Source organism: Zingiber officinale, chromosome 6A (assembly GCF_018446385.1).
Source record: "Zingiber officinale cultivar Zhangliang chromosome 6A, Zo_v1.1, whole genome shotgun sequence".
Lineage (NCBI taxonomy): Eukaryota > Viridiplantae > Streptophyta > Magnoliopsida > Zingiberales > Zingiberaceae > Zingiber > Zingiber officinale.
This window is the reverse complement of record NC_055997.1, coordinates 55,635,873-55,648,618: the sequence shown is the minus strand read 5'-3', so window position 1 is coordinate 55,648,618 and position 12,746 is coordinate 55,635,873. Positions and strand designations below refer to the sequence as shown.

At 40.1% G+C, this 12,746-nt stretch overlaps 1 protein-coding gene across 1 annotated transcript; it reads left to right on the top strand.

Annotated features, from left to right (window-relative positions):
• Positions 1-1,073: 1,073 nt before the first annotated feature.
• LOC121996385 (40S ribosomal protein S16-like) lies at positions 1,074-1,833 on the top strand. Its single transcript, XM_042550347.1, has one exon. It carries the CDS (start codon positions 1,127-1,129, stop codon positions 1,562-1,564), a length of 438 nt encoding a protein of 145 aa, XP_042406281.1. The 5' UTR covers positions 1,074-1,126; the 3' UTR covers positions 1,565-1,833.
• Positions 1,834-12,746: the final 10,913 nt, after the last annotated feature.

Genomic DNA, 12,746 nt, shown 5'->3' with positions numbered 1-12,746 from the left:
AAATACTATAGGATCTACCTTTTTTTATGTGAGCTCCTAAGGCTTCACATAAATGATAAATACATTGTAGTTCGTCTATAGTGGGCAAAGTTTGAGTTACAAGGAATGCATCGTCTGTGTTCGTCTCGCCATGCACTTAGCATTTGTGCTATCGATGAACCTGCTTTCATCAACATGGAGCTATCACGTGGGGAGCCATTAATGCGGTGGTTTTACATTTTATGTGAGATCCTATTTAGACCAAGAATGATAAAATTAAACCCCTTTGAATAGTATTATTAGATAAATTTGTTCTCAGGGACATGGTTTAGTGGCAAAATCTATGTAGATCTGCCCATACACTCATCAGCTTTCCCGTTTTACCTCCCTCCTAATGATAGTTGATGGTCTAAGAGGATCGATGACATGACAATTCCAATTTTTGTTAGATAAATCTGAGATCAATTCTTTATTGAGTTGGAATTTGAAATTTGAAATATTTAGAAATTATTTGAATGTTTTACCATTATATGATGTAAAGAGAGGGGTAGAGTTGATCATTCCATGTTATCTGACCTGGCTGGTTAATGATAATCTAAAGAGGAGATATGAAAATTTACTTTATTGTGTCAACTTGAATGTATTCAAATAGATTATATTCTATTTATTCTAAAGCTCCATTTCTTTCCTTGGTATAGATTTTCTTAGTATATATGCTAAATATGAAGCGAATGGACCTGAAGTGTTTACTGTTTTAGAAAAAAATATGAAAAATTATTTTATCCATTTTCTAGTATATTTATAGATAAATGCAAGAATAAAAATAATTTATTTATATCTATCAACTAAGTTAAAGAAGTTATATTTCTATTCCATCTTATTTTATTTTAAAAAATATTTATTATTTATCAATTTCCTTTTTATTAAAATAATATTAATATTTGCGATGTTAAATTACTAAATAAGTCGCCTCCTAATCAATTAAACCGCTTAACTCCTTTTTACATGATAGCCGATAGTAAGCATTAACCGGAGCGGACCGGAAGGCTCCCTTTTCCTTATAGGAAACCCGGTCCAGTATATAAGGAACCATCAGGGTTAGGGTTCCATTTTGATTCGTTTCTACCTCTGAGCTCGAGCGGCGACAATGGCGACCGCACCGACGGAGTCCGTGCAGTGCTTTGGCAGGAAAAAAACAGCCGTCGCTGTGGCTCACTGCAAGCGTGGACGTGGACTGATCAAGGTGAATGGCGTGCCGATCGAGCTGGTGAAGCCGGAGATCCTGCGCCTCAAGGCTTTCGAGCCCATCCTCCTCCTCGGCCGGCAGCGCTTCATGGGCGTCGACATTCGCATCCGCGTCCGCGGCGGAGGTAAGACCTCCCAGATCTACGCCATCCGCCAGAGCATCTCTAAGGCCCTCGTCGCTTACCACCAGAAGTACGTCGACGAGCAATCTAAGCAGGAGATCAAGGACATACTCGTCCGCTATGATCGCACTCTCCTCGTGGCCGACCCCCGCCGATGCGAGCCGAAAAAGTTTGGTGGTCGTGGCGCGCGTGCCCGGTTCCAGAAGTCCTACCGTTAGATCCATGGTTTCCTGCAATGCCAATCTTTCCTCAGAAAGGTTCAACCTTTCTTGCCTGAGTTTGCTTTCTGGTTCTGTTGGCTTGAATTTTGATAAGTAATTGATGCTTTAGCTATGTTTTAGTTTTTATAATGCTTTAGCTATGAGAAAACAGTCTCTTTTAGACTCAATCATGTGATTTGGGTTGTGCAAACTTGCTTATCTGTGTAACATCATGCATAGTTGTCAAGCTGGACTCTTTCTAGCTACCAAGTAATTTGTTTATCTTCTAGGTTTTGTTTTGATGTCAATGCTCGATTCTTGGACTGTAGTTTTATGCATGCGTTTGTAGTTCAACAAGGTTCTATGAACTGGTTATTGTGGTGAGCTATTCTCTTTCATTAGCATGTTCTAACTGTTATACCTAGAAAAATGATAGACAAGCCCGTCCTGGATGATTAGGAATCAATTTGATTAACCTCTATGAATTGGTTATCGTGGTGAGTTTCTTGTGGAATCAGTGTGAGCATTATCTAATGATCTATCTGTTATACCTGGAAAGATGATAAACGATCATGTTCTGGATGATTAAGATTCAATTTGAACAACTTTATTCTGGAACAGTGATGTGCATGTGTGTTACAGGAGACTTTGTATGGTGGAATGTAGAATAAGTTATGGTTCTAGGGCATGTGCGTGCTAAAGTTCTCAAAGGATTTGCATGATCAGAATAGCCGGGAGAATATTATGAGATTTCATATTTGTCTAATCTGCAATTTGAGGATACCAAGGTTTGCTGGTCATTGATAGGAAATTGGTGTGTGCTTGGATAAAGGAGGAATGTTGCATTAATTTGCTAGTCAATGTTAAACATAGGCAAATATGATGTATGAATCCATTGAAATATTGGTTGTTCACTTGAATGGTAATATTGAATGGTTTTTCCCTTATTTAATCATCTTGAAGTTTCATGTGATTATTTTAAAATGGTATTGATGTTGCTAAATTACTGGCGGTCTAGTAAAGTTAGGTAAGGTTTGTGGTTTTTAGTTAGGAGGTTTGAAAAAAATTAAATTTACTGTTTTTTCTCTCTGGGAGATGGAGTCCATAATTAATAATAAAATAAATTATATGTTTAACCCTTTTAAAATAATTATAAAACATTATAATGAAATATGAAGTTAATTTTATGAAACATTTAATTATAATATTTGATTTATTGTTAGTAATAATTCTTTTGAAAATAAATATATTTGATATGTTAAAAAAATATAGACTATAATTAAATTAAAATTTATAAGTTAATTAAATATTAAATAAAAATTATAAATTAAATTAAATTAAAAATTATACAATAACAACCAAGGTTTATCTTACTATGTGAAGTCGTTTATATGGATTTTTTTATGCTATTGAGTTTTATCTTTTATTATATTATCATTTATACTTAAATAAATTTTGTTTGTTTTATTATTGCTAAGAGTATCCATATCAGCAATCTAAAGATTTTACTCTAAATTTTGGATATGGTAGTTAAAAATTTTTTACATCAGTTACCCTATCTATTTCTTAAATTTTACATTTATGAATAGTATTTTTTTCTAAATTTAGTGAATGAAATTTATTTCCTAAATATTATAGAGAGAGAGAAAATAAAGAAGCTAATATATAGTGTTGTGAAAATAGTAGATATCCAAATTTAATAAAGTAATTTTTTACTCTAAATTATGCATTTTGGATAAGGAATCTGATATGAATGCTCTAACTCAATCTATTTTTGGTCATCCTCTTTCTTGTTCGATATGTGTGTTTGTTATAGTTTTACATCACCTAACTAGGGTATTATTGATCGTTTAAGTACATGCTCGTCTATCTTAAACATATCTCATGGAGTTTTTCTTCATTAGATGCAACTTTGATTTTTTCTCTTATGTTTTCATTTCTTATTCTATCCATCTTCGTATGCCCACACATTCACCTTAACATTCTTATATATGCAACTCTTATTTTCTATTTATGTTTTCGAGTCATAACTTAACATTCAACTCCATATAACATAGCAGGTCTAACTGCGATTTTATAAAATTTTCTTTTAAGTTTTATAGATAATTTATGATCACATAAAACATTCAACGTTCTCCATTTCAACTATCCCGCTTGTATTTTATGTAAGACATTTTTCTCAATTTCTTCATTGTTTTGTAAAAATAATTTTAAATATTTAAAGCTCTTAGTTCTAGGTAACTTATAATCTCCTAGTTTAGCAATAGTATCATTACGTTTAATATTGCTAAACTTAAATTTCATATGTTCTGTTTTTATTCTATTAAGTTTAAAAACTTTTTCTTCTAGTGTTTATCGTCAAGATTCTATTTTAGTATTTATTTTTTCACGTGATTTATCTACCAAAATAATATTATCTGCTTTGTTGATCATAAATAAGTTATTAAAATTCATAAGTTAATTAATTTATTAATTTAAAGTTATAATTAAATTAAATTAAAGATCATAATTAATTAAAATATTAAATGAAAATCATATAGACATTAAATGAAAAATAAATAAATAAATAAATAAATATATGTGATTTATAATTTAGGGTCCATAAAAAAGTTGTATAGAGGCTTTTTTTATTGTCGAGAAAATAGTAGATTTTTATATTTTTGATGCGGCACATTAGGAATTATAAAAAAAAAGTTTATTGAGAGTATTTACACCAACTTCCTTATTCAAAATGTATAATTTAGGATAAAAAATTAATTTATTAAATTTGGATATCCACTTTTCATTATATTATATATCAGTTTTTTTTTCTCTTTTCTATAATGTTTAGGAAATGAAATTTATTTACTAAATTTAGAGAAGTACTATTTATAAATGTAAAATTTAGGGAATGAATAAGTAGTTAATGTAAAGATTCTTTAACTATTCTATCCAAAATTTAGGATAAAATCTTTGGATAGGGTAATTGATGTGGATGCTCTAAGAGATTTAACCATTAGAGATGTCTATATTAATAAGATAAAACTTTATGATTAAATTCTTGGTGATGAATTGTGATTTAGGGTCCTTAATTAATGTAGATTACGACAATTAATACCCACTTTCTTATAGTTTAATGTTATATCCTCAATGCTCTGTTGGGAGGACGGATTCCTGCTACAATGTTATCCTCACTGCTAGGTCAATTTCTCAGGGGGTGTTTGGTAGGCGGGTGTAGGAGGCTAGAATGAGAATGAAATTTGTTTCATTCTCATTTTTGATGCTTGGTAGATGGAAATCAGAATCTTGATACTCCTAATTTCATAACCCACCCTCCTTAGGTTATCGTTAAACCTATTCCTCCCTATTCCTTCGATTTTTTTTGGGACGACCTTTTCTTCTCTTTTGCGTTTTTGTCTCTGTGCCTGTTCTTCTCAGCTTGCACTGTCGACTTGCATGTTTGCTTCCTTGCCCGCCCACCCATCCACCTGAGGCTTTGCTTGAAGAAGCTGTGATTGCAGAGGTGTGTTATTACGAGCAGTATGCTGCTTTATCTTGGATATAACTGATGGTTATCCTTGTAGTTACATGTTTTTTTTATCTGAAATGCTGAGCATTGTTCTGATTTGGCTTTAAGCAACATAATAATTGGGATATTACAAATTAGCCGTAAGAAATGAGTTAAGGTTGGATTCATGGAAAATATTTGTAACATATGTGCTAACGTTCAAATAACACTCCTTTAATAACTCGGATAGATTTTGTTGGAAGATGTTAATAGTTGCATTTCTCATTTCAATCTTCAATGTTTTAGATAAATATGATCCTAAATATGCATGAATCCAAGAGGCTTCTTGAAGAAGATGTTAATTGTTGCTTTTCTCATTTAAATATTCTTGAAAGTACCAAATAAATATGTTACAAATTCTTAACTTTACAAAATATTATAGAAGTGAGCATGATTCTTTAGTTAGACTGGACCTTTGTATGGGAAATAATCTTTCTTTGATGCTAGCGAAGTTGATTGTCCTATGCTGACAACCGAAGTGAGCATGTTTGAAGCTTTTAAAAAGCTTATGGTTGAGTCCTTGATAGTGTTATTTTAGTTGATTTTGGTAGACGTTAATTTGGTTTGTTCTAGATGTGAACCAATTGAAGATTAAAGAACATGTAGCCTCTGCACAATGCAGTTTGCATAATTTCTAACTTTGCAGCATATCTAATCCAACTTTGGAATGCCAACATATATGGCATGTGATTGGTATGAGGTGATGTAGTGATGCTCTGCATTGTCGAATGTGGTTAGACAAAAAGAGCTATTATTTTTACAAGCAAATTAATAACTACAATAGTATTTATTCATGTATGATTTTGATGCTAATTTATAAATTGGTGATATCGGTTGTTATATGATATAGATAAACATGATACGACCATCATTTAACTATAGAAGATGTATATTATTGTGCACTTTGTGGAATAAATATGGAATGCTCATGGTTTATTTGGTTGTTATATTTTATCAAATTACAATACTTTCATTTCGTTGAAGTAGGATTTGCCAAATAAAAAGTAAAGAGGACAAATCGATTGCGCGTGGAATGAATGTTCAACCTTACAAAAGAGAACGATGAATTAAGTATTAGTGAATTTTGAAGGGATAGGAAAACATTAGTATATTATGTGAGATGATATAAGATGTTGAGGGTTTAAAAGTTATAAAAGATGTTCCTATTGATGAAATTGTGACATTATTTGTCTAGGTATTGACACATCATAAAAAAAAAAAAAAATGATGACTCTCCTTGTTAAATGAAGTCGGGGGATAGAGAGTCATCATTTCAATATATTTTTAAGTAATTTTACAACTACACAATATATTGTTTAAGAAATTTGAACTAATACGCGATGATTACGAAGAAGATAGATGAAAATCATTTAAAGTAAGAATTTTTTAATTGTCTAAACTTTTTTAGTTTAATTGTATTTTTTATTTTAATTTATAATTCTAATAATTACCTCTAATTATTATAATTAAAAATTATTATAAGATTGTTTAGGTGCTTTAGATAGTACTTTTATCCAAGTGACACTACTTAAAGAAAAAAAATAACGTTACCACATAATAAAAGGAGGATTACAATAAATGTGTTGGGGGTGTGTGACATACAAATACAATTTATATATGTATTATTTGGATGGAAAAGTTCTGCCTATGATAGTCGTGTATTTTATGATGCTATCAATAAACCATTTGGTCTTAAAGACCCCAAGGTAAATAACAAATGTTTTTTTACTTTGAAGTTGGAATTATGATGGAGTTTCAAACTTCTGGAATACTTGCATTTATTAATTTAACTAGTGTCCTTAGTTTAGGCTGTTATTATTTGGTCGATGCTGAATATTGCAACTTAGATGGATTTCTAGCACCTTATCGAGGACACATGTTATCACGCCCCGAGGGTAAAGTTGACCGACAAAAATTGGGCAGCACCTTCCCTGTAGCAGTGACAAATGAAACCAATATATATTGCCACAAGCACTATGTGAAAATCGACAATAGACTTCGGATATTATCCGAAGTAATAGGTAGATAATTACCGAAGTAGACGCACGTGAAGTAAAAGGATCAATTTTTTACTTCACCACATGATTACCGAAGTCTATCACTGGTCCAAAAACCGGTTCAAAATCGGACCATTTTCGAAGAAAAAAAGCTCTATTACTTCATTAAGACCAATAAAAATATCGAAGTAGTTGATGATATATTACTTCATAGGTTATGTTGTTTAACGAAGTAAAATATGTATATATGACTTCACAATTTTTGAATTTTGGTGCAGTAAATATTTAATTTTACTTCTTTATAATTTGACTTGGTCGAAGTATTTATTATTCTATTATTTTATCGTAGTATAGAAATAATAGAGTATATTTTACTATAATAAAAAAATTCAATGTAGCGAAGTAATTTATACGAACTACTTCATAAATTTGATTAATAATGAAGTAAATAGTTTCTTTAATTACGCCACTATTTAAATTTATCGAAGTCTTTTATTTTGTATTACTCTATCATTTATTCATAGCATCATCGAAGTAATTGGTCATATTTTATTACAATATAATTTTAATTGACAAAGTGTATATTATAATATTTTACTATAACACAATATTTTTTACCACCAAAATTGTACAAATATATTACAAATAGTATTAAATACAATCCTAGTGTATTCATAAAAGACATGTTTAACCATAACCCCAAAAATTTTTAATCCATAAATCTCTAAATACAATCCAAAATTTATATCATAACTTACGTTTAAGCACCTATATAGAAGTAGACGAATTTGCTCTATTCACTTCTAACTCCATCATACTGAGATTGATTGTAATACTGTTTGCTTTTTGATGTTGCAAACTGAAACATTAACCGAAGTTTGAGGGTCAATGTAAAATGACTCAATATTTCATAAATAAGATATTTTATAAAAAAGAAATTCACCTTCATCTCTAATTATGGATATTCATCCAAGACTATCTCTTTCATGTATCGCATTACACAAAATCCACATTCAACATCATCGTTTTATTTTAGATTACCCTAATGAAATTAAAAACATAATAGAATTAGTCATAGTCCAAATAATAAAAATTATTAATTGATATTTAAATACATATTCATAATACATACTGATCCTGTCCGAACCAGGGTCAATGGATGCTGGGGATGTGGCGCTCCCTGCTGGATCCTCGAGCGCTCCGGCGAACCTGCAACAAAACCGAGCCGGGGGGGTGTCCCGGCGACGGCCCTCCGACGCTCAAGTTAGGCGAGGGAATAAGAAAGCGGCTCAGAAAATGTAGACTTGTGTACCTCCGGTTGAAAAAATGGAGGCCTTATATAGACCTCTCGAAGGAGCCTGGGCACACCAATCGAAGCGATCACCTGCTTTCGACCATGCCTAGGTGTGGGCCTGTCAGAAGGGCATCCATAAGACCATACTGCTACTGTATGAACCTTTCCGTGACGTGATGGTGGGGCCTTTAATAATGTCATCTTGCGTACAGTCTAATCATCATGCCTTTGCTGACATATCATATCCCGAGCCGAGCGAATAGGCCGCTCGGCTAACCACTGTTCCCTCGCCACGATTCCGGCCGAGCGGACACCTCCGCTCGGCCATTCTGTCCTCGGCCGAGCGGACACCTCCGCTCGGCCACTCGGCTCCGGTTCTTCTGCTTTGGCGTCCGAAACCCAAACCTTTAGCTGGGTAATCTCTGGCTCCGCTCGGACGGGACCCCATCTGTGGGTCCCCCATTATTACCGCCGGATCACTTGCCTCCCCTTCAAGTCTAGTCGAAGGAGGCAGTGAGTCCGACTGACTGAACTGTGTGTCCGAGCGGGCGGTCGTCGCCTTATCGCTGCTGCTGATATCCCAACGCCCGAGCGGGCCTAAATGTTTTAATACTTGTGGTTTCCGCGGTTTCTTATTCTTTGATATTCGTTCGTCCGCCCGGGGTATTTATAGTCGTCGGACCGACTCTCGATTTTTAACGATGGTGCTCGTCAATTTTCCGCTCGGTTTTTATAGACGCCGGCTCGTCTCTCGATTTTTAATGTCGGAGCTCGACGGCGCGGATATTTATAGCCGGTCGGCGCGGCTCTCGATCTTTAACGACGGGGCTCGTCGGTCTTCGGCGCGGATATTTATAGTCGGTCGGCGCGGCTCTCGATCTTTAACGACGGAGCTCGTCGGCGCGGATATTTATAGCCGGTCGGCGCGGCTCTCGATCTTTAACGACGGAGCTCGTCGGTCTTCCGCTCGGGGATTTATAGACGCCGGCTCGTCTCTCGATTTTTAACGACGGAGCTCGTCGGTCTTCCGCTCGGATATTTATAGCCGGTCGGCGCGGCTCTCGATCTTTAACGACGGGGCTCGTCGGTCTTCGGCGCGGATATTTATAGCCGGTCGGCGCGGCTCTCGATTTTTAACGACGGAGCTCGTCGGCGCGGATATTTATAGCCGGTCGGCGCGGCTCTCGATCTTTAACGACGGAGCTCGTCGGTCTTCCGCTCGGGGATTTATAGACGCCGGCTCGTCTCTCGATTTTTAACGACGGAGCTCGTTGGTCTTCCGCTCGGATATTTATAGCCGGTCGGCGCGGCTCTCGATCTTTAACGACGGGGCTCGTCGGCGCGGATATTTATAGCCGGTCGGCGCGGCTCTCGATCTTTAACGACGGAGCTCGCCGGTCTTCCGCTCGGGGATTTATAGATGCCGGCTCGTCTCTCGATTTTTAACGTCGGAGCTCGACGGCGCGGATATTTATAGCCGGTCGGCGCAGCTCTCGATCTTTAACGACGGGGCTCGTCGGTCTTCGGCGCGGGATTTATAGCCAGTCGGCGCGGCTCTCGATCTTTAACGACGGAGCTCGTCGGTCTTCGGCGCGGGATTTATAGCCGGTCGGCGCGACTCTCGATTTTTAACGACGGAGCTCGTCGGTCTTCCGCTCGGATATTTATAGCCGGTCGGTGCGGCTCTCGATCTTTAACGACGGAGCTCGTCGGTCTTCCGCTCGGGGATTTATAGACGCTGGCTCGTCTCTCGATTTTTAACGACGGAGCTCGTCGGTCTTCCGCTCGGATATTTATAGCCGGTCGGCACGGCTCTCGATCTTTAATGACGGAGCTCGTCGGCGCGGATATTTATAGCCGGTCGGCGCGGCTCTCGATCTTTAACGACGGAGCTCGTCGGCGCGGATATTTATAGCCGGTCGGCGCGGCTCTCGATCTTTAACGACGGAGCTCGTCGGTCTTCCGCTCGAGGATTTATAGACGCCGGCTCGTCTCTCGATTTTTAACGACGGAGCTCGTCGGTCTTCCGCTCGGATATTTATAGCCGGTCGGCGCGGCTCTCGATCTTTAACGACGGGGCTCGTCGGTCTTCGGCGCGGATATTTATAGCCGGTCGGCGCGGCTCTCGATTTTTAACGACGGAGCTCGTCGGCGCGGATATTTATAGCCGGTCGGCGCGGCTCTCGATCTTTAACGACGGAGCTCGTCGGTCTTCCGCTCGGGGATTTATAGACGCCGGCTCGTCTCTCGATTTTTAACGACGGAGCTCGTCGGTCTTCCGCTCGGATATTTATAGCCGGTCGACGCGGCTCTCGATCTTTAACGACGGAGCTCGTCGGCGCGGATATTTATAGCCGGTCGGCGCGGCTCTCGATCTTTAACGACGGAGCTCGTCGGCGCGGATATTTATAGCCGGTCGGCGCGGCTCTCGATCTTTAACGACGGAGCTCGTCGGGCTTTTAAGCCTAATTTGGACAATGTTTACCTGGCCGAACGGCACAGGGTCTTCGGAATTGAGCCTTTGGCTCGTACAATATACCTCCGGCTGAGCAGCTCGGGGCCTTCGTCGTCGAGCGCTTGGCTCCGATAATTTGCCTCCGGCCGAGCGGTACGGGGCCTTCGGTTTTTTATGCCGATGCAAGGATATCGCACGCCCGGCCGAACGGCTTGGGCCTTCGTCCTTGAGCATTTTGCTCGAATAATTTACCTCCGGCCGAACGGCTCGGGGCCTTCGATCCTCGAGCCTTTTGGCTCGGCTAATATACCTCCGTCCGAACGGTACTGGGCCTTCGATCCTCGAGCCTTTGGCTCGGCTAATATACCTCCGTCCGAATGGTACGGGGCCTTCGACACTCGAGCCTTTGGCTCGGTTTATACTCTCCCGGCCGAGCGGCACGGGGTCTTCCCATCGAGCTAGGGGCTCGGCTTATACTCCCGGCCGAGCGGCACGGGCTTCCCATCGAGCTCTTGGCTCGGTTTATACTCCCGGCCGAGCGGCACGGGCTTCCCATCGAGCTCTTGGCTCGGTTTATACTCTCCCGGCCGATCCCATCGAGCTCTTGGCTCGGTTTATACTCCCGGCCGAGCGGCACGGGCTTCCCATCGAGCTCTTGGCTCGGTTTATACTCTCCCGGCCGAGCGGCACGGGGTCTTCCCATCGAGCTCTTGGCTCGGTTTATACTCTCCCGGCCGAGCGGCACGGGGTCTTCCCATCGAGCTCGTGGCTCGGTTTATACACTCCCGGCCGAGCGGCACGGGGTCTTCCCATCGAGCTCTTGGCTCGGTTTATACTCCCGGCCGAGCGGCACGGGCTTCCCATCGAGCTCTTGGCTCGGTTTATACACTCCCGGCTGAGCGGCACGGGGCTTTTAGCTCGAGGAACTATAATAAATCTTACAACGGAAAGAGGATAACTGAAGAACTGACCTGCCGACCAACGAGGGTTCTGACCCAATTCCTCGACTCCCGAATACCCGTGGAGTGATGAAGAATATATATACTTGTCGAAACGCATCATGGCTCCCTCGTCGGACCGATATCGGGGCAGGAGTTACTCCCACTTGAGTGCTGGTCGGACCCTTATTTTGCCCCCATTTCTAATGCTTCTCCGGTCGTTCCTCCTGGGCCGCTCAGATATCCGCTCAGCTTGAGCCTTCTGTTTCTGTTGCTCCACGAGCTTAGCTGCTCTTGCCTCAATTAGAGCGTCGAGTTTCTCCTGGGAGAGCGTCACGGTGAGGTCGTCCAGCTTCGTCCATCTATTCCGCTCGGATACAGGCGCGTTCCCACAGACGGCGCCAATTTGATCTTGTCCGAACCAGGGTCAATGGACGCTGGGGATGTGGCGCTCCCTGCTGGATCCTCGAGCGCTCCGGCGAACCTGCAACAAAACCGAGCCGGGGGGGGTGTCCCGGCGACGGCCCTCCGACGCTCAAGTTAGGCGAGGGAATAAGAAAGCGGCTCAGAAAATGTAGACTTGTGTACCTCCGGTTGAAGAAATGGAGGCCTTATATAGACCTCTCGAAGGAGCCTGGGCACACCAATCGAAGCGATCACCTGCTTTCGACCATGCCTAGGTTTGGGCCTGTCAGAAGGGCATCCATAAGATCATACTGCTACTGTATCAACCTTTCCGTGACGTGATGGTGGGACCTTTAATAATGTCATCTTGCGTACAGTCTAATCATCATGCCTTTGCTGACATATCATATCCCGAGCCGAGCGAATAGGTCGCTCGGCTAACCACTGTTCCCTCGCCACGATTCCGGCCGAGCGGACACCTCCGCTCGGCCATTCTGTCCTCGGCCGAGCGGACACCTCCGCTCGGCCACTCGGCTCCGGTTCTTCTGCTTTGGCGTCGGAAAC

What these genes read in the sequence shown, in the direction of transcription:
- LOC121996385 (XM_042550347.1), top strand. Translation starts at nt 1,127, where the DNA reads ATGGCGACCGCACCGACGGAGTCCGTGCAGTGCTTTGGCAGGAAAAAA.